The following is a 26,183-nucleotide window of genomic DNA, read 5'->3' as shown; positions in this document are numbered from 1 at the left end:
TTTTTTTAAAGGCAGAAGGGAGTAATTTCATTACATTAGGGCATCCAATCCATTATGAGCTTTTACCGTCATGTCAGTGAAACAATTTCATTAAGCTAAAGGCCTGTAAATCATTGGAGGTCACCGGGCTGCCCTCCGTGACCTCCCACAATGCCTTTTCTTCTTTTACTGGAAGTTGGAGTCCTCTGTCCTGACAGTACTAAATCTCTCAGCTTTATCTGCCCGAGAGCTGTGAGAGCAAACAGGGAATACACCAGTTCCAAATTAGACTCAACTAATCTAATTTTATAGTCTTTTTATTATTCTAAGCACCAAATGTCTGTGGTGGTTCGATGCCTCCGCGCATTGTTACCGGTCCCATCTGGTAGCCCATTCTATTGAAAGACATCTGAGCGAATGCAAAGCCTGCCTAACTGCATCAGGGAGTGCGGCCGCCACACGGAGCATCCGCACACGGACACTCACAGCACCACGCTGCTTCCTAATGTCTCATTTAATATCTGGAGTGCGGGCTTCTCCCATTTGTTTCCCTGCCCGTGCATATGCATTACAATAGGTGGGGATGCAGCGGTACAGGTGCATCTGCCTCTCTTGTTAGAAAATTACAGTTGTAAGTGGTAATGTAAAATTTAGCGCTTACATTTTCAGACATCTGATCTCTTGAATGTTACACCTACAGAAATACACCCGTGCACCTACTCATGTGGAAGCACAATGCCTGCATCACAGACAAAAACCGGAGCAAACTCCTGGCTCTGTTTGCTCCGCTGACACTGAGTGACCCAGGTATGAGTTTGTGTCTGAAGACCAAAGGGAAGTTGCCCTTGGTCTGGTCCCAATGAACATTGGGATTTTTATGATTTAAGTGCATGAAGTAGCATAGAAGGTCTGCTAAAAAGCATAGCAGGCATAAAGGCAGCTAAGATTTCTCATCGCTCTCATATCTTTGGAGAACATGCTGAATTTGGCAAAACTTCCAGCAATATCTCCTATACCGACATACACCCGGATGTAAAATCATCCAGAAGGGATTCTGTAGCATGACAGTTCATGCATATTTTAAATATGTATTTATGTAACTATATACATACTTATTTATTTATGTTTGCTCTGCCTCTCCCACCACCTTGTTGGGTGACAACAGTGTCACAAGGTGACAACAGCTATGTGCATCCGACTGCTGAGACAACCAAGTGGCTGCCGAGTGGCTTCAGTGACTTCTTCCAAGATTGCTGTTTAATTGGTGGGTCGTTAGCATTTTTTTGTTCAGATGGAAAGAATGCTGGATTTCAGGAGGAATGAACTTAGGATGAGTTAAATATAACTCTGGTTGCATGACTAAGTACTTTACACTTCAGTTGGCTTTATTAAGCATACTTTATTAAGCATAAAGCTGGCACATGCTAGAAAGATGAAGAGAAAGCAGGAGCAATTTGAGAACCACCTCTCTCTTTCCTTCTACAAGAAGTATTATATATTGCCTATTTTTATTTGAGTTACACTATAATATTGATTTTTCTGCCAGATACACTAAAACAAGCAAATAAACCCGGCATGCTACTCACAAGGCCTTCTATTAAGAAGCTTCATATGCTGTGCACTGCTTTCCTAAAAAATGCTCCTCTCATAGATTGATTTTTGTTGAAAAAGCACAATAACCTTAATCATGTTCCTATAGGCCCAATCATGCTAATGCTAACAATGAAGTTTAGCCTATGTAAATAATCCACAGGACTACTGTAAGAGAAACCTCTAGATACAGCACAATACCTGAACGTAGCAGGATGCTCAGTAAATTAGGAAAATACTCATTATAGATGTCACCTGACACTCAATACAGCCTGGTTCTTCTACTCCATAAATTAAATCTATGTCTCTGGAAGGCACCCACATGTGTAATGCTCCCTGCGAGGAGCAGGGCTCCTGACTCCTGACACCCACTACAACCAAGCACTCAGTTCTGTGCTTAACTTTAAGCATGAGAATTTCCTTGCAGAAGGAAAGGAACTATTAGTTATCTTGAAATTAAGTATGTCTATGTTTAAGACCCTTTACCTGCTAATGCATTTCTCTGTGTGTAAAAGTAGAAGTTCAGTTTCTTTGCATACACATAGCAGCCTGTGAGAGGCTGAGCTTTAGAGTTCAGAGTCTGAACAATGGCTTCCTACCAAGACAACATGTTAGTTCAAAGTTTGGGAAAAACCTCACGTACAGCCCTACAGAAAGCCAAAGGTGGGTGTTCAGCATATCCTTGTATATCCATGAAGATAGAATAAAACGCACATGACATGGGCCAGCAGCCAGACCGCATATTCAAGCTGGGTTTGCTGTGCTCTTCAATGCCCAGAGCAGAGTGTTCAACATCCACTGAGAAGAACTAATGATATGCAGAGAATGTAGAAATTCAACTTCAGAAAAATGTAAAAGTCAGCATTCAAGAGCAGCTGGACATGCATTTCCTTGAGGAATGTGCAACACCACTCCCGTTCCCTCATCACTGCCTTCTGCATGGCACTCACCCCTCCCAAGCACCATATTACAGAGACTGGGTCAGCTGCTCTGGTCTCATAGACATTGAAAAAAATGGTCTCAGCCAGCAGAAGCATTTATTCAGATTTAAACATTACTTCGATTTGTCAGAGCTCTTACTCTCTATAAAATAATTTTGTCTCTTCAGTATTTGTCATGTATGCAGTGGTGTAACGCAGTGGCCAAAAAGAGAAGCCAGATGAAACTAGCTCAGATTTTAGTCACCATTTTTCATTGGACAAGGTTAAGTTTTCTATCTTTGCTCTCTTACTGCCTTTTGCAGGAATCCAGCTCTCATCTCAGGCTTTATCTATAACTACCAAGTCATTCAACTACCTCTAAAGGAAACACATGTTCTCATGCTGAAAAAGTGTTACAAGAGTGTGTGCAATGAATGAAGCCACGAAGACGGAGCTGTGAGAGACAGCCAGACAGCATGGCTGGCACGTTGTTAGAGCTGCAAGGCAGGGGATGAACAAGAAAACATGGCCAAACTTTCTGCTTCTAACTTTTCTCTGGGTTAGATGGATCTCTAACTTTTCTCTGGGTGAAAGCACGTGTTTGGGTGCCAGTGCTGAACCTCTCACACATGAAGCCCAGCGCTGGGATCCTGGCAGGCCAGCACACACACACACACACACACACACACACACGGTTTCCCAACCTGAGCCCAGCAGGGGCAAATGGGCAGCAGAGAGTGCAACAGCTACAAAGAACAATGGCAGGAACCCCAGAGAGTGGAGCAAACACATCAGGAAAGAAAACATTTAGAGGGCATGTGGGGTTTACATGACATGTGACACAAATGCTTGCAAATAATGCTTGAATGTATAAAATGGTCTAGAGAAAAAGGCTCCTTTCATCTGGTAGAGATACAGTAATAATGCCATGTGTATCCAGCTTCATGACTACAAAGCTTATCTCTGTATCTATTAAAAAGTTATGATAACCACATGACTGAATTTCATGCAATAAATCATTATCTATCCTTAAAATTTATATTTTAGAGAGAAGAAAAAAAAAAAAGGTTTCAAGCTAAAAATGAGATATCACCTCTCCATGAAATGAAAAGTAGTGCTGCACCCCAGCAGATTTCTTTCACAAGATGCTCTGTGTTTTAGGCAAGACACTGCTCTAACTGCTAAAATACCGTTCCCCTGTGTAACACTCTGGCTTAGCCATTTAGATTTGAATGTTATTTGTCATACTGAAGAGTTACATTTCAAATAACATTTGGAAGGAATAGGGTTCTACAATGCTGATATTATTTTTGCCATTTGAAACAATCCTTTAAATAGGAAGATTTAGAATTTTCGCTCTCAACAATAAGAGCATTTAGTTTTCAAATGTCTTTGAGAAAGAAAAATCAACAGCAAAGTAATTTTTATCATGGTACTGAATTAAAAAAAAAACAAAAAACAACAAACAATCCAAACTGCTATAAAAATATTAAAGATATAGATATATAAATAAAGATATAAAGTAAAAACATCCCAAACTGAAATTATCTCATCTTTTACTAACATTGAAAGTTAGTTAATGCTTAAAAATCACAGAATCATAGCATCATCACCAAAGCTGGAAAAGACCTGTAAGATCATCCAGTCCAACCATCCACCTATCGCCAGCATTTCCCACTAAAAGTCTACACAGATGTGTACCTAGCAGCTGGTACTCACGTAACACCAGGTAACCTAACATGGTGTTTTTTCAGCAGTTTGCCATACTCTGATACCTGGAGAAATCCTTCAAGTACCAAACACTAAACGTCCCAACAGTGAGAGGTGAGATCAGTGCTTTGTACTTCATTTCAGCGTGGGTTTCTTTTTGTTGGCTGGTTGGTTGTTTTCTTTCTGATGCACTGCAGAGATCAAGCACTCGTCTTGTTTTTAATTACATCGTGACAGTAATTTAATTAATATAACTTCTTTGTATGTTTTCTCCAGAATCTAGTTAACTTCTAAATAAAAGCTCACATTAACCAGCAATGTGATGAATACCTTTCAGATGCTTTTGTTTATCATATTTTAGAAGTTTACCATACAAAGAAGTGCTATAGACTACTTGTGTATTTCAGAAAGTCCTACTGTCACAGATGGGAGATTACGACTAGTAATGTAAAGTTCTACATATCTGCTGTTCTAGATCTGAGCTTCAGCATTTCCCGGTTAGTAAAATACTATATTGCACATTTATCCAGGAGTATCCACGTTAAACATCACGCTGCAAACGTATTTAAAACAGATGACTTTTCAATAGCCATTCCAGCAGAATGTAAATCCACTGCAACATACAGAATTGTAGATGGAAAAGAATTGGATTTTGTTAATTAAGTCTCCAATGGAGCCTCAGTTTGGACATTTTCCTCCCAGTTTTTCCATTTCTTTTCTAATAAAAACTGCCCAGTCTATGCAAACACTGTAAAAGTTGTACCCTAGCTATATGTAGTTATACTACCTACTTGGTAGTATTCAATAAACGGTAAGTATTAGAAAGGTGCTCTATGACATTTACTGCCCAATATCCAAGGTATTTCTTACATGAATACCTGAGAATGCCAAAAATTGAAACAAGTGACCTGATACATGTAGGTAAAATTTCTCCCATACCAAACTAAAGGACTACTCCTTCAGCTGATAATGAAGCACTACAAATGGTAACAGATGCTACTCTGAACTAATACTGAATTTGAATTAAATTGGCATAAAGTTATTTGAAAGCCACTTCTAGTGCATTTTTCATTTATAATTTGTACTCTTCACTGAAGCATTACTAGAATAATTTTATAAAAGCTTACTTGCATTAGAAAAATAGAAGAATTGCTACATTAAGTTCAGTGTTAACATAATTCTCAAGTGAGTAAATTGGTGGTGCAGAACACAGAGGACAGAGCTGCAGTGCTCTGGTTATGCCAACAGCTCCAGCTGAAGCACTGCACAGAAACAAGCCATGTGCATGGCAGCATCGGGCACAGGAACGGCTCTGGGTGTCAGCCCTCCCACACCTATGGGTCAGGAAGGGAGGAAGGGCTGATGGGAAGAAGAACTGCTTATGAATATTTGCTCTGCAGGCTGTGCAAAAGTACAAGTATTTGCTCTAAGTTAATCACATCAATTCACAATTCAAAATGTTGCTGTCCAAAACAAGTATTAGCTTAATGCAAACCTAGGTGACAAACGAACAGGTAGAGCCCTGCCTCTTCCAACCTAGATAAGTACACATAAACCAAGGTTTCCTTTCAATATCAGGGGCTTTAGAACAATTTTTTTCTATTAAAAAACCCCTCCCTCTGGTTGCTGATGCAACAAATGGTGCATACCCAGCACACAAATGGCTGTCTCCATAGCAATTGGGGCAGGTTCTGTGTTTCCCTAGTTACTCCTGACTGATAACCATCTGTTGTTCTGCTCTGCCACAGCCCCAAAGGGGAGAAGGGGAAGAATTGAGGAAGATAAAATGGGTGTTAGAGAATATGAAAGTTATTTACTGCAGTAAATAAGGTTTGCAGTTACTTACATCTTTTTTTTTTCTTGCTTTCAGTTGACAAGTATGGAGTACCGCAGACAAAGAAAAGCTGTAACTCCAAAATGTTACCAATCATTCACCTTACGAATGGCAAACCATACAGGGAATTGTATTAGGAATATTAAAAGGAGACCACCTCATTAGAATGTTATTATGAAACTGTGGAAAATCTGGAACTAAAGCACTTAATGGAGAAAAAAATAGCTAGAGAAATTTAATTTCAGTAATTAGTAGAAATTTATAATGTAAGAGCATGGGGCAGAGGAGGTGAGGAGGTCAGCACCCCCTGACTGCTGTGGCTGGAGCAGGGTCCCTCTGCAGCTGCCTCAGCCCGCAGCATGGCCAGGAGCTCCCTCACCTCCTGGGCCGTAGCTGCTGAACCATGGGCCCCTCCTCCATCCCTGTGCCCAAGGGGGATGCAGGCCGCCCACATCCTTCTCGAGGATGGCAGCACCCTGGGGCAGGCCTGACCACCCTGAGGCATGCTGAGACAGGGATTATACATGGGATCAGTGTTTGTATAGGCCCATGTACATCATGGCACTGCTACAGATCTAGTGGTGCATTAGTCTGCTCATTTTGCAGGAGCACAAACAAGCCTCCACAGGCTGCTGTTACAGCACATAGATACAGCAGCATGCCACTGGCTTTGGGTTTTATTTTCTTTGAAACAGACTCTATGCATGTTCAGTATAGCAACAAATCCATTACAGAGCCAAAACTTTTAAAAATGAAAGACATCGGATGCTTCAATCCTCAATATAATATCAGCTGTCAGACAGACAAAGCTGTCTGGGGCTGTTTCTCCAGCAGGCCAGAGAACTGCAGGAATTCTGGAGAGCAGAGCAGCAAGGAGGGCTCTGGCTCCATGGGCTCCTCCCCATGGCACAAGGGATGCTCTGGGCACAGGGATGCACCAAGGGCTCCCAGCTGCACATCTGGCTCCGTCCCACCGGAGCGCAGGGAGGGGTGCCCATATAAGTGGGATGCAACAAAGCAAGGTGTTATAACAAGGTGCTTTCTGAAAACCATGTCGAATCTGCCGTTTGCTTGTTTACACATCCTTGTTATCAATAATTTACTAAATGCAGTTTTGAGAGGAAAACTAGGGCTCTCGTGCCTTTAAGAGGCTTAGATGTTTTTAGCAAACATGAAAATTACATGATGAGATAGCGGCTGTGGAAGAGAGCAAATGCAATAGACCTTAGCAATTAGGAGAAGGTAAACTCACTCAAGGCCCAGACACCAGAAGCACCTCTTATACATGGTTAGGAAAATGACAGAACACAAAGGAATCTTGACATTTGATCTCCAGACATCTGTCCCCTCTACTAACACATATTACATTAGATTAATTCTATCACCTGCAGTCATACAACAACTTGAGATGTCTTCTAGATCTTCAGACAAAAATCAGCAATAAATAATGTCAGAACAGGGAGATGTGAATAAAGACACAACAGTGTCGACCTTGTTCCGTGGTTGGAAAATTTGGGCAAAGCAGCAGAAATTCTTGTAATTTGATAGCTTAATTTTAAATGGGAAATGAGTATAAAGACCTAGAGGATGAATATCCAAACAGGGAGCATCTTGCATTTATGAACTGTGGAATCTCAGCATAACACACCAACAAATTTGTCAATCAGATCTTTTATAACAAATCCTCTGGACTTCTGTTACAGAACATTTTGGTAAGAAATGCTGGTTGATCGCAGTGCCTTCAAAGACAAAAAATAGCCAGCTGATCCCACAGAGGGAAGAACAAATCTAGGTGCTCCATCTTGAGTTTTGGGTGTTTTGCTATTTATTGATTTATTTTGTCATGATTGAACTCAGTTTTTCAACATGCAAGAAGTGCTAGAATAATAACTAACCCCACAGCCACTTGGTCACAGTTTACCAACACCACGTTTTTCAAGATGCTACATCAGTTTTAAATGACTCAGGTAGGGCCTTCCAGTCCTGATCTTGCATTGCACAGGTTCCCAATTTTGCTATGGGGCTAGAAAAGGCAGGCTGTTTCATCTTTGTGTGGGCTTTGATTTTGGGATAAGCGGCACTTCGGGTGATGAGGGTATGGGGGTGCTCTGCTTCCATTTTTGTTTGTTTTTAAGCTTTTTATGCCTCCATCAGACACAGTCGTTGCTCACACTGATCAGGCAACAGCAACCCTGTCTTTGAGGCATGAAAATTATTCTAGGAAATTCTGTTATAGGCCACTAAAAATAGTCAAAGAAAAGTAAGAGGTTTTGATTACATTAAGACAAGGAGCCACCTGGCTTAGCTGCAGCTTTCTTCTGCTCACTGCCCACTTGTCTGGGCATTAGCAAAGTCAGAGGTTTGGGATTTTACTTGCAAGTGCTCCTAAATGGCTGAGCTACAAAGGGAGCTCCAAATTCTGACTCCTCACTCTAGTTACACCTTACTCTGTGATTCTCAGGCCTGCTGAAACAGACGAAGAAGACCCATGTGCATATGCAACTCTGCTCTTAGGTCCATTGCTTTCTTACTGGTATAAAACAAAACCAGCAATGGGTACTATAAAAATACTTGAGATTTGTTGTGTAGCAGTTGCTTCACTGCACACACAACTTCCTGATCCTCTGGCTTTAAGTGTCTTCCTTCCTAAGGAAGTTAGTTCTTAGTGATGTACTTTGCAAGTCAGACCCATAGCTGATTTGCAATCAATACCAAATAAGCATATGGGCAAGTTTAGGTGAGGTAGCACTAAAGGTAGAAAACACATTAGAATTTATTCTGAAGCTCCTGAGCTTTTAAGACATTTACATCAACTTTATTCTCACTACTCAAGGCAATGAGTACTCAGTGAAATTCCCACTGGAACTCATATTCAGGTCTGTTACCCTGGGGATGCTGATAAAGGTGCAAGCAAGCACTAAACTTGCTCCTTTGCTGTTGTTAGAAAGTGAGCATTGTCTGCAAACACAACAGTACAAAGAAGCCAGCACTCCTGAGTGAGAGATGTTGATGTTCTGTCTCCAAAAAGCAGTGACTAAGGGAAAGGCTGTGCTCCTCCTTACCCACAAGTAGCAGAGGAGTGCAGGAGGCCCTTTTATCACACAGACCCCAAAACATTAAGAAATTGTTTCTGTGAAGGGGGTAAGCTATGAGCAACTGAAGGACGAAGAACATTTGACTGGAGGCTGCACTGGGCTGTAACACTATACACATTCAGCTGTTGGACTCTGCTCTCCAAGCTCAAAAGCTCTTATTTCAGATATGCGTGTTGCCATGTCCTGACAGTGAGGTCCACAGGGGAGGAAACCTCATTTCTGTCTACATCCAGAGCCTGACCAGTCCCACCCAACTCATTATCAGCAGTGCCAGAGTCCACTCACAAAAATGCAATATTTATTGAGCAGTGACATATGAATCTAAAGATCTATCCATCTTTTTCCAGTACCAACCCAGGCTGAGTTTAATCATCTCACGACACAGGTAAAGAAAGTGTCACACAAACTGTGCCTTGGTGAGGTGAGTCCTCTGCTGCTACCCACCGCTCGGCCCAAATCCACCAAATCTGGAACTTTTGTGCAACACATTCCCAGCAGCACAACAAACAAAAGCCTGGTTAACAGGGCATATACAGAACAATAAAAGTTAAGAAAAGCAACCAGTTTCTAGTCAGAAAGAATGTTAAAGAAAAGCTAATCAAAAGGAAACCTGGAGAAGATGTTAAGAAAGGAAAGCAAATAAATGACCTGATATATTAAATGGGACCTAAAAATAATGTTGCTCTTACTCATCTTGGGACCCAGCAATCACATCAATTTTGAAATACTTAGCAAAGTGCTATGAAAATACGCCGCAAACTGTATCATAGTTGACACAAAAAGCCATTTTGTTTTATCGTTTCCAAGCCAGCCAAATTTATGTCATCTGAGAAATGTGTATCACCCAGGGTAAGGACAACAATCCATCCAGCAGATTGATGTTTACAAGCGCTTTGGAATAAATGTTCCTATTTGAACATCCATAAGCATCCGGTGTGTTTGGAGCACTACGTTCAGTTTTTGTTAGCAGATCTTTAACTTCCACAACAATGTTTAACCAAAGCAGTGTGGCACTACTATACATCCTGCAGGAGCAGGGCACAGAGCATATGTGACAAGCCTTCCACATTCTCACTAGGGAGTGTTTCTTTCCTCCTACAAGAAACCATAGGACTATTGATTTAATTCACTAAAGCAAATGGTATTCATCTATTTTTGGCATTTATGTGATCGCTGTAGTACTGGAGTGCCTCACTCTTTAATACATTTATTCATTCTCCCTGCAGACGCACAGCTGTCAGCAGCACAATGAGGTTTTATAAAATTTCAGGAACTGAGTGCACTGCTTCCAGTTCTACTTACCTACATCATTTCTAAATTAAAATGTTTTTCCCCAGCCTCAGGACATGTAAAATACCAACCCAAAGGAGAGAACGGGGTAAGTTTCTATCAGAAGTGCTGAATGTCACTTAGTGCAATGGATAACTATTGATAATGTTACTATTGGTGCATGCCAAACTGATAAATATATAGGTAAAATATGTCTAACAGCACTGACCTTTTACCGAATTGCAGTGCTTGAAAGTAAAAATACCCTCAAAAACCCTACTGGTACCTGATATCATCCTGCACACTTGGATCTTGGATAGAATGGAAAAGTAGCCAGGGAAAGAAGCTTTGCTCCTAGATTTCCTGCTGGATCCCTGTTAGCCAGGAGAAATGAACTGCTGGGCAACAAATAGCTTAACTCCGGATCTAAAACTCCACAGTTTAGAAGTCTGGTACAAAGGGACAGTCTGCAATACAACACATGCTGCCAAAATGAGACAATAGGTCACCTCCAGAGGGCTTCATTCCACCTTGCAGGAGGCTCTGGTAAGTTGACTTTAAAGTCAGCATTTGACTATGAATGCACGAGCAGAAATGTGAAAGTTATTCCAATTAAAACCAGCAAAGTCAGCATAATGAAATAACCATCCCTCATTCAAATTTTAAAAGGTGATGGTTTATCATTAGAAATATAGTCAGCACATCAAACTAATTTTTTACAGCTTATATAAAACCCTAGAAGTTACAGACTTCAGCATTTTTGTCTGAACATATGCTAGTCGTTGTGTGTTTCTTTTAAAGAAAATATTTCATTTTAAAAAGTAATCACATCAACCTCCAGGTCACATTAGACATTGTGATTTCTTAAAAATAAATGGCCGCATGTCTAAGCTGTTCACTCACATTTACTTGGTAGCTTCTGAATAATGATTTTACAAAGCCAGCAAAACTGAAGTCATTAACAGAGACCTAAAAGTAAACTTGATCCATTCAAACTTTGAAACTTTTGTGCTGAGTGGCATGGTTTGTGTTGTTTTTTTTCTCCTGATTGTAATCCATATATCTGTTCATAGCAGACAGCTGCTTCCTCTGCCAGGACTGCAGCAACAAGAAGGAAGTCTTGTGCAAGACAGCTTTCACTCTTAAGTAAGATCAGACAGCAGTTTAGGATGAAATGAGCATACCATTGCCTTAACTGACCCCTTAAAGAAATCTCAAACATCTAATTCACTTTGAAACGTGAAAGCACGCAAAACAGAGAAGCCCAAGCTTTCTCCCTCGCAATCAAAGCAACACATCTTCTATAAGTAGGTAAAGAGGGTACCTGCACAACCCTGGCTCCACTTCACCTCTCCCATCCTTCTCAGTCACTCCTGAGTGCTGCACACCCACTTGTGACAGCCTGGTGCGTGCCCCTCAGTAACCCCTAGTGACGCCCACCAGCTGCTGCACGAGGACTGGGAGAGTCACGGCTCCCAGCAGGCAGCAGCACAACGCTGAGAGCTAAAAGCAAGTAGCACCCCCCCCCGCCCCCCAATATACCCCTCCAACAAAACTGCTCGGCCAACTGCGAGCCCTGGGTTTCAGGGAACCAACCAAAGCAACCCACATAACCTCCTTGCAGCAGCCACCTTCCAGCCAAGCCTGGCTTTAAAGGCAGGACGGAACACAGCTGATGCTGCACAGGAGCTGAGCTGAAGTATATAAATAAAATGTAAAGGAAAGCAAGGGTAAAACTTGTGTATGGGGATACCAAGGGGCCACAAAATTAGGAAGAACTCAACCTCTATTTAATACTGCCTCTCACGGCTGAAGGATCCTTTTCCTACCACACGTCACATGAAACTGTTTTTAATATGCACAAAAAATGGCAAGGTTGGCTGCATTGAGAAGTGGACTGGGTTTGGGAATGCTGCAGGAATGCTGCAGGACTGAGCACAAACCCTCTGCATGCACAGCCCTTGTGCACCACGCCAGAGCTCTACGGGAGCACGTTAAGTTATCTGCTTAAATGAGAGTTAATTTATGACTTCTTTTTCTGGGGAAAAGAACCATTTTGTATTCTGGTCTACTGCATTGTGGCTGCTGTATAAGCACCTTTTGACAGACAGGATATTGAGATGGACTTATACAGTGAAATTATCTTGATCTCTGTTGAATGTCTCATGTTCCTTCCAAAGGAGGTTTGAGATCCTCACTTCCTCTGGTAAAACAAAAGAAAGGAAGAACTCCAGGTGTGAAACTAATGAACAAGAGCTGTGTGCACATTACCTCAGAGTTATTGCTCTACTGTTGGAAACCAGTTGAAAAAATAACTCCAAACAGTACGGAGAACTGGAGTGGAGTTTACTTCCATATGAAGACAGAATTCTCTCATTTGTTCCTCTGACATTTATGGAACTAGCAAAGGGTAAACAAAAGCAAAATTAGATCCCACAGGCTTTTGTTAGGAAAAAATAGTAGAGGAGAATGGCATTCTGTGGCAAAAATCAGCTGTGCAAATGGGACCATTATCTCAGGGCCATTCCCAGTGCTGCTAGCCTACTTTTTTTCCATCTGATCTTAAAGAAAATAATTTTTATTGTTACCTTCCTCAGAGGTATTTCATTAAGGCTAATATCAGATTTAAACCTAGACAATCAACATTACATTACTTCTATTAACCTCCAAACCCATTTGAGTGTCTGAGGATTCCTTCTATACTTTGTTCAAGCTAAATCCTTATTTTACATTGGACGTATTGAAAACACTGCAGATCCCAAGCACAAATGCTTTTTTAAAAATTAAATAAAAGAAGAATCCTCCACTGGCTCTCCACAATATCCATGCGTGAGCAACCTGACCCAGTGTAGGGGTCCTAGTTCACTGCAGGGCATTGGACTAGATGACCTATAAAGGACTCTTCCAACTCAAGCGATTCTATGATTCAATGTGATTTACACAATCTCAGCTGCACACAACCATGTATCAACACTTGCTGTATAAACATATGTATACCCCGTCACCCCCCCCAAAAATAAAAGTCTTTAAAATAAAATTATGCCGTTACAGTTGAAGTTTTGTTTTCCTCCAAAAACGTTTTCCTTTCAAGGCACGACAATCTCAGACTGAACTGAATTGCAGATGGCTTTGTTTTCCTAAGGCCCCTTTATCTCATGGATCCACCCAAGTGCACTACGTGAATGGTGAAGCCACGTACCATACTAAACCAGAAGCATAAGCATTCCCTTCTGTGTTTCCTATATGGCAAGAAATTGCACAGGCGCTGCTGTTGTTTGCAGCCCTGGCCTGCTTGCACACAGGGGCTGCAGTGGGGGAAGCTGTGACAGCAGCACAGCAGCAGCCATGCTGGGGCAGGGGGAGCATCCATCTCATTCCATAGCCAAGGAGGAACGGGGCCTCTACTTCCCTGATCAATTACTGGAATTAATTTTTGAACCTAAGTCAGAGCCTCCTGGGGAAAACAAGAATTCATCGACCAGTTTGCACCAGGTTTTCATCACTGAAATTTACACAAATAACATCTGTATTATCCAGAAAAGTGATGCGGGAGCTTTAAGAATCAAGGGAGTTTTATTCACCCTGAAAGGTGCAATAAATCTATGAGTACTATTGCCTGTTTACAAGATGAAAAATCAAAACCTAATCCCAACAAAATGGTAAAACAGCTTCAGAGCAGGGACACCTGCAGCATCTCTGTCTCAAAACCCAAACCACTGCCTTTCCCACCGCCTGCAAGCAGCAGCCCTGCACTCCTTGTCCTGCACAGGAGGGTTCCTGCAGCAGCAGCCCTGCCCTCCCTGCACCAAAACTTGTGCTGGGTGAAGAGGAGAAGAAGACTCAGATTATGGCTTCACCTTCTGTCCGACTGGAAGGGTCAAGAGGAGAATGCAAACTTTATTCTGGTGGTGGATGGTATTCAGAGCCCCCATTTATTCACGGGTGCAGCCCTGCAATGCTGTTGCTGTGCTGCTTTGGCTTAGAGACGACACGCGCTGACCCCGGTGTACCCAGCACTGCACCAGAATAATTCAACACAAAAGGTTTGCATTAAATGTAATGAAGCAGATGACAAAATCAATAAACCTGGAGTGGTGTGGCTATCATAAAAATGATGTAAATTCAGAGTTCACAGTGGTTATGAAGCTATTTGGGATTATAATTAAAACCAGCACTTTTTTTTTTTTTTTCCTAGAATAAAAGCTCCTTTGACAATCATAGATGAATGCTACAGGAAATTTTCAACAAATGTATTCAGAATTAAGAAATGGCACAAAGACAGCATAAATTACCCAAAGATAAACGGTAGGTGTAGGTTAGCCTAAAAAAGTACAAAATAAAGAAAATTTGATTTTCATCCTTTTTCAACTGATGTCACATCCCATTTTAATCAAGTTTTATATCAAAAGGACAGTAAGAATACCACATAGCCCGCTTTTAAATCGCGGTATTTTCTGGAGTTGATTTCTGTCAAAGAGACTTCTATAAGAGCATTAAACAAAAAGGGCCAAATCTGCTATCCATTATTCTCCATCAGAAAGCAGCATTGCAGCATTGGGTGCTGCATCAAAAATTTATCTATGCTTTCTTAGGATAAAGAACAACAAGCCCAGAAAACGGCGCGCAGAGCTCAGCAAAGTGTGCAAATGGTCCCTGGAAGCATCCACAGCCACATTGGCTTTTGGTGGCTGACCCCAGCCTTGATCACAGACCTCACCCCGGCTCAGGGCTGAGACTGAGCTCCTCACCCAGCAGCAAGGAGTCTGATCCTACTGCTGAGCTGTAGGCACAGCTTTGCTGGTGGCTGCCACACGGAGCCCCGCTGCTGCTGAGCCACCTGCAGCACTGTGAGACCAACTGCTGCAGGAGAAGGCAATGCAGTACACAAAACACAAAGCATTGGAATGACCAGAACTGAATCTGAAGTAGATTCTGCTCTGCTTAGGTCTGTATGGTATGCTTGTCTGTCTTGCGAGTAGCATTAGGATTTTACCATATGAAGAAGGAAAGGCGCAGCCTTCAGATGATGTTTAAAAATTTCTCGAAAATAAAAAATAAGATTGCTATTTATGCTTGTCTGAAGCTGATAAGGAATAATTAAACATCTGCGCTTTGCCTAAAATTGATGTCTGTTACAGTGAAAATGCTGCACACAAAAGTTGAGTGAATCAAAATGACATGCAGCTGTATTGGAGGTGTTCCGCTCTGATTATCATCAAAATATTCATTTTTGAAAAATATTAAATATCATCATGTTAAATGCCATCAATTAAATACCATTTCCTAGGCTGTGATGTATCATAGGCTCAGGTACTTCTATTTTATCGGTAGAGCACACTTAGGAGGCATTTCAGCTTTTGTTTATCTGGCATTTTACTAAGGGGAAAGCAACCTTTAGAGTGAGGAAATTTGTTTCTTGGGAGCGACGCTTTGGCTTTCAGGAGTTGTTGGTGACAGATCCCTCATGGCTGCTCGAGCCCACAACTGCGGGCATCCACAGAACAAAGACACCTGAACTGCAATGGCACAGCAGAACAGAGCCAACAGCCACCCCACCTAATGCAGGTGTTTTCATTTACAAAACATCACTGGTGTGTTTTCCAATCTGTGAAATCAATCTCAAGTGAGGTACAAATGGTAGTTTAGCGCATTCAACAGATTTCAGATCATTCTGTGATGGCGCATCCACCTGGTGTTTTATTTATTAGCTAGAGACATGGGAAAGGGGATTACATAACCTAAAATGTGTTTTAAAAAAATGCAAGCTCTGTCTGATCACACTACCAAACGCAACATACGTTTAAATACTTCATGAAATGGATCTGGAGTTTTCCAGTGCTGATCAGGAATGTTGCAGAGCTTGCAGCTTATTGCTCTGCAGACATTTCTGCCATTGCGCCTTTGTGCACTTGGGACCATCTCAAATTCTTCAGGAGCAGGGAAAGCACAGCATCCCCTTGGGCAGCCCTGCTCACAGGAGTGTCCTGCAGTGTGGGATTGGCCCCTGCAGCTCCACACGTGGAGAGATGACCAAGCACTGCTGCACAGCCTGCACAGAAATGGTCTCTCACAAGTGAAATAACTCACCAGGTCCAAGACTACTGCTGAACCAGCACCTCTTCGTGCCAGTGGACAGTGCAAAAACCCCACAAAACTTCTCCCCAAGAGGCAGTTCTGAAGAATGATGAGCCCTTATGGTGTGAAAAGAGATGCTAGCAAACGTGCCAAGATTGTAACGGCACTTGGAAAAAATAATACTGCTTGGCCATCACAATAATCTGGTAGAAAGCACAGCTATTTAGAAGGCACTCTTCAGAAGCAGCTTTGATGCCTCTGATGTAAATGGGACAGGGCAGGCAGTACGGCAGCTTCAGCTGGGGACTGACACAGCAATGCACTTCCTCCCTCCATCTCCTGCCTGCCACAAGTCAGGCTGCACAGCGTTCAGATTCTCTTCACTTTTTGTCTCCAAGTTTTACTACAATGTAGGACAAGAGAAGTTATTTAGAAAGATCAGGGCAGGTAGATTTTAAAGGTTAGTGATTCAGAATGGAATAAGCTGGAAGAGAGGAAAGCCCTGTGTGTCAAGCTGCCCTCAGGCAGTACAGCGAGCAGCGGTTCCCCAAGCAACACTGTGCTAGCAGCCGGGGTCAGTCCCTGCAAAGATGGGCACAGCTCTGGGGACACGAGGCCTGCCTGAGGATGGCCCTGTGCATGGGACCGAGCAGAGATAAACATCGTGAGCATAAAGCATCCCGACTCAGAATCTCTGCTTGGTTGGTTTTGCATATCTCACCTTAAGTGCATTCTGCGTTGTGGAGCGAACATGTGCATGCATTTCAATCAATCATCTCTTTTAAATGAGATAATTGTGAAATATATGCATTTTGCATTCATTATAAGGGGTAGAACAGATGGCAAAGGCTCAATCTAATCTATTCATAAAATTAACTTACGCTGTAGGTGATGTTTCTCCACAGAAAGTGGAAAGTTGGTAACGTGTTATTTTAATGTTGTAATATTATTGCATCACAATGCAACTTCTAGGAAAGCGAAGGCGATGGCCGCAGCGATACCGCCTGAATTCATTATAGTCACTATCACAATGAATACCAATTACAGGAGATAGAAAGGAGGACACTGCTGGAATACATTGAGCACGGCGCGAATTTACAAATAAGGAGGACGAAAATTGTTTACAAATTATTCTGGTTGAGGTAATGCGATCTTCTCACCCTCTACAGAGTGCAAAGAGCCTGACTCTGACAAGTACTTCCAAATTGCTGATGGTGCTTCAATACCTCTGAACTGTTATGCCAGCTCTGAAAACACTCAAAAATACCCACTGAGATCAAAGCAACCTGAAATTTGTTCCAAAAGAGAGTTTTATCCTTCTAAAAAAATATTTATGTATAGATTTTAAAAATATCCTGTACCTCCTTCACATCATCGGGCACATCATCAGGTACCAACGCCTGCTGCTCAGCCCATTCAATGACACGTAAGCAATCCAACATCAACAGTTGATTCTCCTCCTGCCATTCACTGCTTTGACTGAGGTTAAGCACAGACTGCAGTAGACTCATTGCAGAATTTACACCAAACAAGTGGAAAATCTTGCCAACTTTTTATCTCCCTCCTTTAATTTTGCTTTATTGCAAACAGCAACAGTAAAACTGAGACTTTACACAAATGTCTTGAAAGCAGAGCCAGGAATTTTGGAGGACTCAGGACAATGGTTTCCTTTGGGAACCCAGTCCAAAGCTGGTTAAGCTTCTAGTGTCATTTTTCATTGATATATCTTGTGTATTTGCATACAGCAAATAATTCACCATCACTTTCTACTAGGGAAATGGCTACACACATCAATCATCATTTCCTTAGGCTTATTCATTATTTTAACTAATTTGACAGGTATATTTAATTATTTCTATCCTGTAGCTGACTAGTGAATATGAGAAATATGATCTGCAGTGCGGGGTTGCAGTCGAACATTTTTGGTTTGTGTAGGTGAATGCAAAATACCTCTCAACATAAAGAGCAAATTCAGCTTTTTCCAAAACCTGAATGTGCAATCTAGATGTTTAATTTCTGTAAAAGTCACATGGATCAATGGTAATAGCAGGTGCAGGCAGAATTGAGGGCATCTTCCAAGAAAAGCCATTTAGCAATAGTCACAATAGTATTTTACAGTACTCACATGACTCCAATTTTTATGTTGCATAGGTAATGTAAGTACTTGGAAAATAAATAGATGTACAGAGATGGTCAATGCAATGTGCTGACATATATCTGCGTATTGTAGAAATACTAAATGCTGAATTTTGTCCTCAAATGGAACCGTTAGGGCTATGAAGCAGATTATCCCCAATTTCTCAAGCGATCCCAGGGTAGAAGGAAAGCAGCCTCCAGGCCCAGTAACATGAACTATTATGCAATGTACAACTGTGAAATATTTAGACACATGCAATGAGCCCATATTAACATGATAGATGAACCTGTCAGCTTGTGTTTTTCTGCATCCCACTGCTACAAAATTCTGCCTTTTAGTAAAAGCCTAAAAAAGGAAAAAGACAGAAGTTGGGAATGCACAGCACTACTTTCTATTGACTCAATAACAAGAAATTACAGCAGTTCCTCCTCAAAGAAGTGCATGACCCAGTTGGTGGGTGAGGGTGGCCCCAGCTCCCCTGCACTCAGCTGCAGGCATTCTCCCCTACAGCGTATGTGTACACTGACTTTCCTTTCAGGAGTGCAGACAGTCTTGCTTGGAGGAAGATGCTGACATGCAGAAGGGCACCTCACACAGCAGAGTTTGAGCTGCCCTACCTGGCCCTGCAGCAGCTCCCTGATGCGGCGCATGGGGGCTGCACAGACACAGCCACTGACCGCAAGTAAACGCACTCTGTTGTCCAGGATGCCCCTCTGCACTGTCCCTGGTTATAGAAGTGGCTTTTCCTTCATCCTGAAAGGTGCAGGATCAGAATGGGTGGCACAGGAGCAAAGTCTTTGGGAAGCACGCAGTCGGTCTGCTGCTGTTTCAGATTCAGACAGTTCTCTGCTTGCGGGTAAATCTATTGATTTTCCCTACCGCAGTGCTGCAAACAGAGGAACAAACTTCTGTCAGGAGATAACAAAAGGGCAGCGACTTGTTAGGATCTGCTAAACCTGCCCTGCACATTTCTTACGGGGCAGTACCAACTCCCAGTACCACCATTTCTCCAGGAACCACGTTTCTACAGTGCTTTGTGACCCCACACAGCTCGCAGCCCAACAAGAGCACAGAGCAGGGAGAAGCAGGAGCACGCGGCCTGCAGGTACAGGCAACACTTGGCAACACAGGCACTGCTGCTGGGAACCTGTGTCTGAGCCACCCTATTCCTATTGCGGGAATGCAAGAATGTCTCAGCGGAGGAATGCTCGTCTGGATGCCAAGATATGATACAAGCAGAAACTCAGGCAGTGGCTTAATATATTTTTGTAAAGGAAGGAGCAGCTGATAGTGCTGCATTAGCCCAAAGCTCAACAAGACCCAGATCCACATGCTTTAATTCTAGAAATAAGCGTGCTTACTCAGGGCTAGAGTCCTGCAAGAAACATTTCCTGCTCTCTAGGTGATAGCTAACAGAAATTGAACACAGGTGTGCTCTGCAGCCTGGCCCTCTCCTGCCCTCTCTCCTTCAGTTCTTTATCAGAGCAGTGAGCACAATTTATGCATCGATTCTACAATACTTTCAAAGTGTCAATTCACTCCAAATTCCTATATAAATGCACTGTTTGTAATGGACATTGTGTGTTCCTGAGACTTGCTAACTTATTCTCGCTGTGTGCAGATTCTTCCTTGGTATTTCATAGTTAAACAGCAGAAAACACTTCATATGAAAATAATTCACACAACTAAATATGGCCCTCTTGGGAATTTTAACATCACTTCACCAGAAGCTGCTTTGTCTTGTGCAAAACATTGCCCTCTGTGACACGAAAAAGCTCTTCTTTAGCATGGACTTTAGTAAGACTACTTCTGGGCTCTCTGCACTGCTAAGAGAATGAGATGAAAAGCTTTAACCATTTAAAATGAAATGCATGGTGAAAAACATCCTGAAAACTGCCTTCTCCAACATTTCATTTTATATTTCCTATCATTTTAGATTTTATTTTTTAATGGCCAAATCATATTGTACTGTACCAGTGCTGCTGCTAGAGGAACCTAGCCTCACCGTCTCACTTCATTCTCCAGCACATGCAGCAGCATTTATTTGGTATTTGTTCAGTCATTTATTTTTACATCAGTATGCTCCAGATGGAAACACCTGCCATTTGTGCTGCCTGTTGCAATGGCCACGCTGAGACAGGGCAGTTCTTGCTGGGCTTGTAAATAGCACTCACCCTAATTTATAGTGAGCCCTTGCACTGTGTATTTCAGAGCCTATATCCAAAGGGACTTCGTGCCCTGCCTCAGGCTCCCATAACAACTTCTCTACAACTGTCTGCGAGTGGAAACTCTCCAAACTGCTCTTAAAAACAGTGTTAATTGGAATATTTTAATGGTCCATCAATTGCTGTGTTCTTACTGCAGTATCTACAAAGGTATTGTTTCTGTATAATGTTGGCACTTTTTCATTTTCAAAGAATCCAGAAGAACTTGAGGCCATGTTAAACGTTAAGGCATGAAAACAGAGACAGTTCAGAGCCAATCTTTTCCTACATGAGTTTTAAAGATTGATTGGAAAGGGCAGTGTGAAAGAATATGCGACTCTGCTTCTCATGTCTAAGTCTCCAAGATCCCTCAAAAACATGTCTCAAAGGCTGAATGAACTCTGAGACAGAGCAATAAATCTGCAAAGTGATAGCCATAGAAACAGCCAAGCCTGCTGCTATCACATCAGAGCATCTGTGTCAGAGAGGCTCCCAGTACAGGTGCTGGAACAGCTGAGTGGCACTGAGGGACAGAGGCCTACTCTCTCCCACCAGGTGCTCAAGCCGTCATGCTCATTGGCATGGTCATTTCTGCAGCTCCAAAGGGAGCATTTTGGCTGCCAAACTGAGATGGAGAATGGGAATTGGCACGTTGAAGCTTTCTGCTTACAGCTTTAAATATTAACTTGGTTCAGCTTGCATCACAGCCTCACAGTTACTGCTGCAGAAACGTTAACGTGTTTCAGGAGTGAGTTGGCCCAAGATTTTGTCACATTTTTCTCAGCTACTCATAGGCGACTGGTATATGGTTGGAAGCAACAGTCATCTAGTGAACCATCCTGGACACTAAATTCATATGTTAATTGTCAAGAAAAGTGAGTATAGATCTTAGTGAAGCTGTGAAGAAGTCTGCTTCCCATTGTAACAAACAGGACTGGGGATCCAATGAGCATTGGGCTCTGCTGAGCTGGAGGTTGAACAAAATGACCTCCAGAGGCAGCTCCCAACCATGACAACATCTGTATTCCTGAAAGATGGAAAGTGTGACTACAAGAAAGCAAGTCTGATTCCGTGTCTTCTAAAGCAAAATAATAGATACTGCCTAACTTGACAATCACAATTTTTATTAAAGCTTTAGATCCTGACATTTATAGAGTGCCTCTAAGTACTGCAGCCAGCCATCCCTTGATATCAGCTCGAGGAAAGGTGAGACCCTGATTCCTCCTGTGCCGGGGCTGGGTGTGTAAATCAAAGAACACCTGTGATTTTTCTGACATCTCACCAGAGAGGAGTAAATCAACTCTGAATGTGAACTTTGCTATTTTAAATGAAGTTAGAGAACTAACAGTGAATTATGGCTGGGAAAGCTAGACTTTCTGAAACAAAACACTATCTATTGTTTCTCTAGATTACACAAAGTAAAGTTCATGCTAACATGACAAAAGTGCCATGCTTCTGTCTAAAATCCACACACTTCTTCCCCCTAAAAACAATATTTTCCAGTGTTTTCTCTCCTCCTTTACTGTGCCTTAAAAATCAGATCCATTCACATAGGTCCTCTGATGCTCACCCACTGAGGAGGAACACTAAAGCCATGGCTTAGATGAATGTAGCCTACTTCTTATGATATGATTTCTCTTGATGAGTTTCAGGAAAAAAAGCCACCGTGCATGGGTAGCTAAACTCCCTTCCGCACAGAGACAACTAACAAACACTGAAGAATCATAAGCCTGACATGCCCAATACCTGCAGAAACAGCCGTTAGTTACATGATGTAGAAATCCTCACACTCTCCTTGTGCCAACATATGTGTAGGAACCTTACACAAGGCTCAGAGAGATGGAGTGTCTCACAACATTGCTCCTGTGCCTATTTTTTCCAGTCTGGGGGAGGTAAGGTGCAGCTTTTGTCTTGTAATACGGTCTCCTTTCCACTATCCCCATGATATGATATAATCATTACCAGATGAAGTGCCAGAACTGCACTTTGCCCTTGGATGCAGACGTGATGCTCTGATTCACATCCACTGCCCTTAATGGTTTCTGTGCCGCCCATAGAAAAAAAATCATCTGGGCATTTAAGAGGTTAACTGGGCAAAGAAATGAAGACAAAGCATAAGTATGTCACAGGAATGTCCATTGGAAGTGTTTCCTTTTACATCTCCAGCAGATTTTTATACTATGTAAACTAAAAAAAAAATAAAATCACACTATTTACCCTGTGCTTACTGCATTTGACATGGCTCAGACTTCAGCTGGACTGTGAGTGTGGTAACACTACTAATACTGATGGTTCTGAAATGGCTCTGAGAGTGGCTCTGTTTTCTCAGGAAACCCTGGGTTTCTGCCAATGTGCTGCCTGTTATTTCCTTTTTCAATTTACTGTATGTTGACTGTAATGATGCACTTGTGTGTGTGTGCAGGTGTGCATTTCTGGTATGTAACATAAAAGTAACCTGGAATCGTACAACTGAAAGTCTTTGTTTACACATTTATATAACTATGCCAAGTTAAGATTTGTTAGCACCAACAGTAAAGCCCACTGTTCATCCTTTAATTGCTTTTAAAAATTATTTTGTTTTTCAATACTGACTGTCAAAGGATGAACAGCTAACTTCTCATATGCCTTTTCATCTCTGGAAATCTGTGCTCAGCTCCTGTGTCTGTGTGCCATATTTGCTTCCTAAAAACAGAGTGGTAGCACGAGATATTTCAGCTAAGTGAAATAATTCGACTTCACTCCCAAATTCTAAATATAATTTCCTATGCATATCTTCTTCAAGGTTTGGATCATGATTTCACCAGATTTTGCAGCAGAATACTTCAGGGAGAAGGAAAAACCTTTAAGTACTCTACTTTCTTTGCTCAGAACTTTCCTGGGTGTTTTGTACACTACGTGTGGGGCAAAGCAGCATGCAGGAGCACACAGCACACAGCAGGGCCCTCTGTGCAGCACACACTGACCATGGTGTGCTCAAACAAGCAGCAACAGCCAGAGGTAACGAGGGAGAACTTCTGCACCACAAATACTAATGAAGTTGTTACTTACAAGTTCTTCACATCAATGATTCCTCGAAAGGCCTTTCTAGGGATTCCTTTTATCTGGTTTTCACTGAGGTCTCTGAATAAGGGAAAAGAAAAAAAAAAAGAAAAAGCATTTTTGTTAACAAAGGGAATATACTTCTCAAATCTACATGACATAATGGAACAAAGGTTGCTTGGAAAAGGAGACGTTTCTGGGTCTGTTACACCATACCACTTCCCTTTGTCTTCTTAGAGGTCTGTGGCATGAGCTGAAATAACTCTCCAACCAGAACTACCAGAGTTTGAGATAAAAATGAGCAAATGTTCAGAAAATATCACTCAGCTGTGCACGATGTGCACAACTCCGTGATTCAGTGGCAGAATTTCTACAGATAAATCTCATACCTCAATACTGCAGCCTTATAGCGTAAATAGAAATGTTCCTCATTGTGATTCTGTTAACAGCTATAACAGCATTGGCTTATCCGTGCTCAGATTATAGCCTCTGCTTTTAAATTAATATTCAAGAAAAAAGTGACAATTATTCCCTTCTATTGTTTTGCAAGTTTATGGCAAAAAAAGATTGATACAACACAATAAAACAAACAAATAAACAAACACACTGTACTGTGCATCAGTGGGAATAACAGAAATTTTGAGCTTGTTTTAAAAACTATTTAAAATTACTTGAATATTTAAAAATTTGCAATTCAGAATGACTTCGTAGTACTTCAAATGCTATGAAATGCTCGAGGTTAAATCATTACATCTGCATTGTGAGGACAGGTGGAGCAATGAGCACTGCAGTTCCAGTGCTGTTACATAAGCTGCAGACAGTTGCTTTTCTCTTTAATACTTACACACTGTAAGTATTTCAAGCAGAATTTTTCAATTTTGCAAACCCCTATCAGCCACAGTGGGGGGAGAAGAGCAGGCACTGGGAACAGGAAGGAAAGAGAAAAGGAATTGGAAAATTGGGATGCTGTCACACTAAGGAAGAGGAGCACTTTGCTGGTGCACATCAGCCTGGGATAGGAGGGAAGATTTTGGTTCAGTTCAGGGGGCAAAACTGGGGGAAGCGTTAAATGTAGGGAGACAAAAAGAAGGCAGAAGACGAGGAGAGAAAAATGGAAGAAATAAGCTAAGGCAGAAATGGTGGGCACAAGGATGGCTGGAAGAAAGGACCCAGAACAGTGATAGCACAGGACAGGACGTTATGGTGTGTGTCATTTGGTATGATTGTGTCACTTTGTTAAACAAACCCAAGGCTTTACCCCATTTTCGGAAGGAAAAGTCTGGCTTTCTGGTGGCTGCTAGGACAGAAAGGCACTCATCCGTACCGTCCACCAGATACTTTTCTGTAAGCAGCAAACCTCCTTTCCAGTCTCCAACCAAATTGCCTTTATCAAATGAAAGGCCAGAAATCACTGCCTGTCACAAAAGCCCACATTGACACTGCAGGTCAAGACGTGTCATGCAGGGCTTTCTTCTGTTTTCCATCAGACAGAGAGAGAAAAAGGGGACTATGTCCTTGTCATGAGACTAATTCAATTTATACCAGTCATGCAGTCTACACCAAATTCTCAAAGTAGCCACAATTGTTCATTCAGACTATCACAAACAAAAAGGTGCTGCTGGATACAAGTCTCTTTTTCAAACCAGATTAAAATTCTTTGTGACCTTCACAATTTGTTTAACACTGATCCACACCGTGACCCTTCCTTCACCTCCCCTTTCTTTTGCCAGCAACAAAATATTAGTTCTTTAAAGACAGATCTTCTACCCAGAGAAACGATCAGGCAACCTGCAAGCGTAAGAGTGGAAAGCAAGTGCATTTCAGACCTGTAAAAAGGCAGTCTTACACTGAAGACAGATTGGAGGGCAGGGAATCACTTTGGTGCGACAGCGAGGCACAGCAGGCTCTGGCCAATGGTAAAAACGTGACAAAATTGCCTAGGGGGGGCAAAAATTAGCAAGATCTGGGGGCAAAAAAACATATTAACTGCAGCAGAAAGGGCTTGAAAAAGTAGAACTGCAAGTTTAAATTAAATATGCATCAGACCCACCAACACCTCAAGTTATACTTGTCCAGAATTTTATTGTGCATTACTTCAAACCAGGTTTAAAAAGAACCTTTATTTTTTCTAATATTATCATGGTCCAAAAAAGATAATTTATATTATTGCTTTCTGCTTTCTCTTTATGCTTGGATCTCCCCTGAGTAAGGCAAAAATAGGAGACTGGAAGAAATTTGTCCATTTTCTATGACAGCCTCCTCATAAATTGTATTAATTTTATTTCCCATTTAGGCACTCTTTAGCTAACAACACTCCCTCTCTGTGTCTCC

General features: G+C 41.8%; 1 protein-coding gene across 1 annotated transcript in view; it reads right to left on the bottom strand.

Moving 5' to 3' along the window:
• Positions 1 to 26,183, bottom strand: part of SLIT3 (slit guidance ligand 3) — a 484,962-nt gene that overhangs the window by 200,008 nt on the left and 258,771 nt on the right. The window contains exons 6-7 of the mRNA XM_031555673.1: positions 23,862 to 23,933; positions 3,749 to 3,817 (exon numbers count right to left, since the gene is read on the bottom strand). Coding sequence (XP_031411533.1) covers positions 3,749 to 3,817; positions 23,862 to 23,933 — 141 coding nt within the window. The remainder of the gene's footprint in view (positions 1 to 3,748; positions 3,818 to 23,861; positions 23,934 to 26,183) is intronic.

This window comes from Meleagris gallopavo, chromosome 15, assembly GCF_000146605.3.
Source record: "Meleagris gallopavo isolate NT-WF06-2002-E0010 breed Aviagen turkey brand Nicholas breeding stock chromosome 15, Turkey_5.1, whole genome shotgun sequence".
In the NCBI taxonomy this organism is placed as follows: Eukaryota; Metazoa; Chordata; class Aves; order Galliformes; family Phasianidae; genus Meleagris; species Meleagris gallopavo.
Note: the sequence above shows the minus strand (reverse complement) of the source record. Positions and strands in the feature narration are given on the sequence as shown.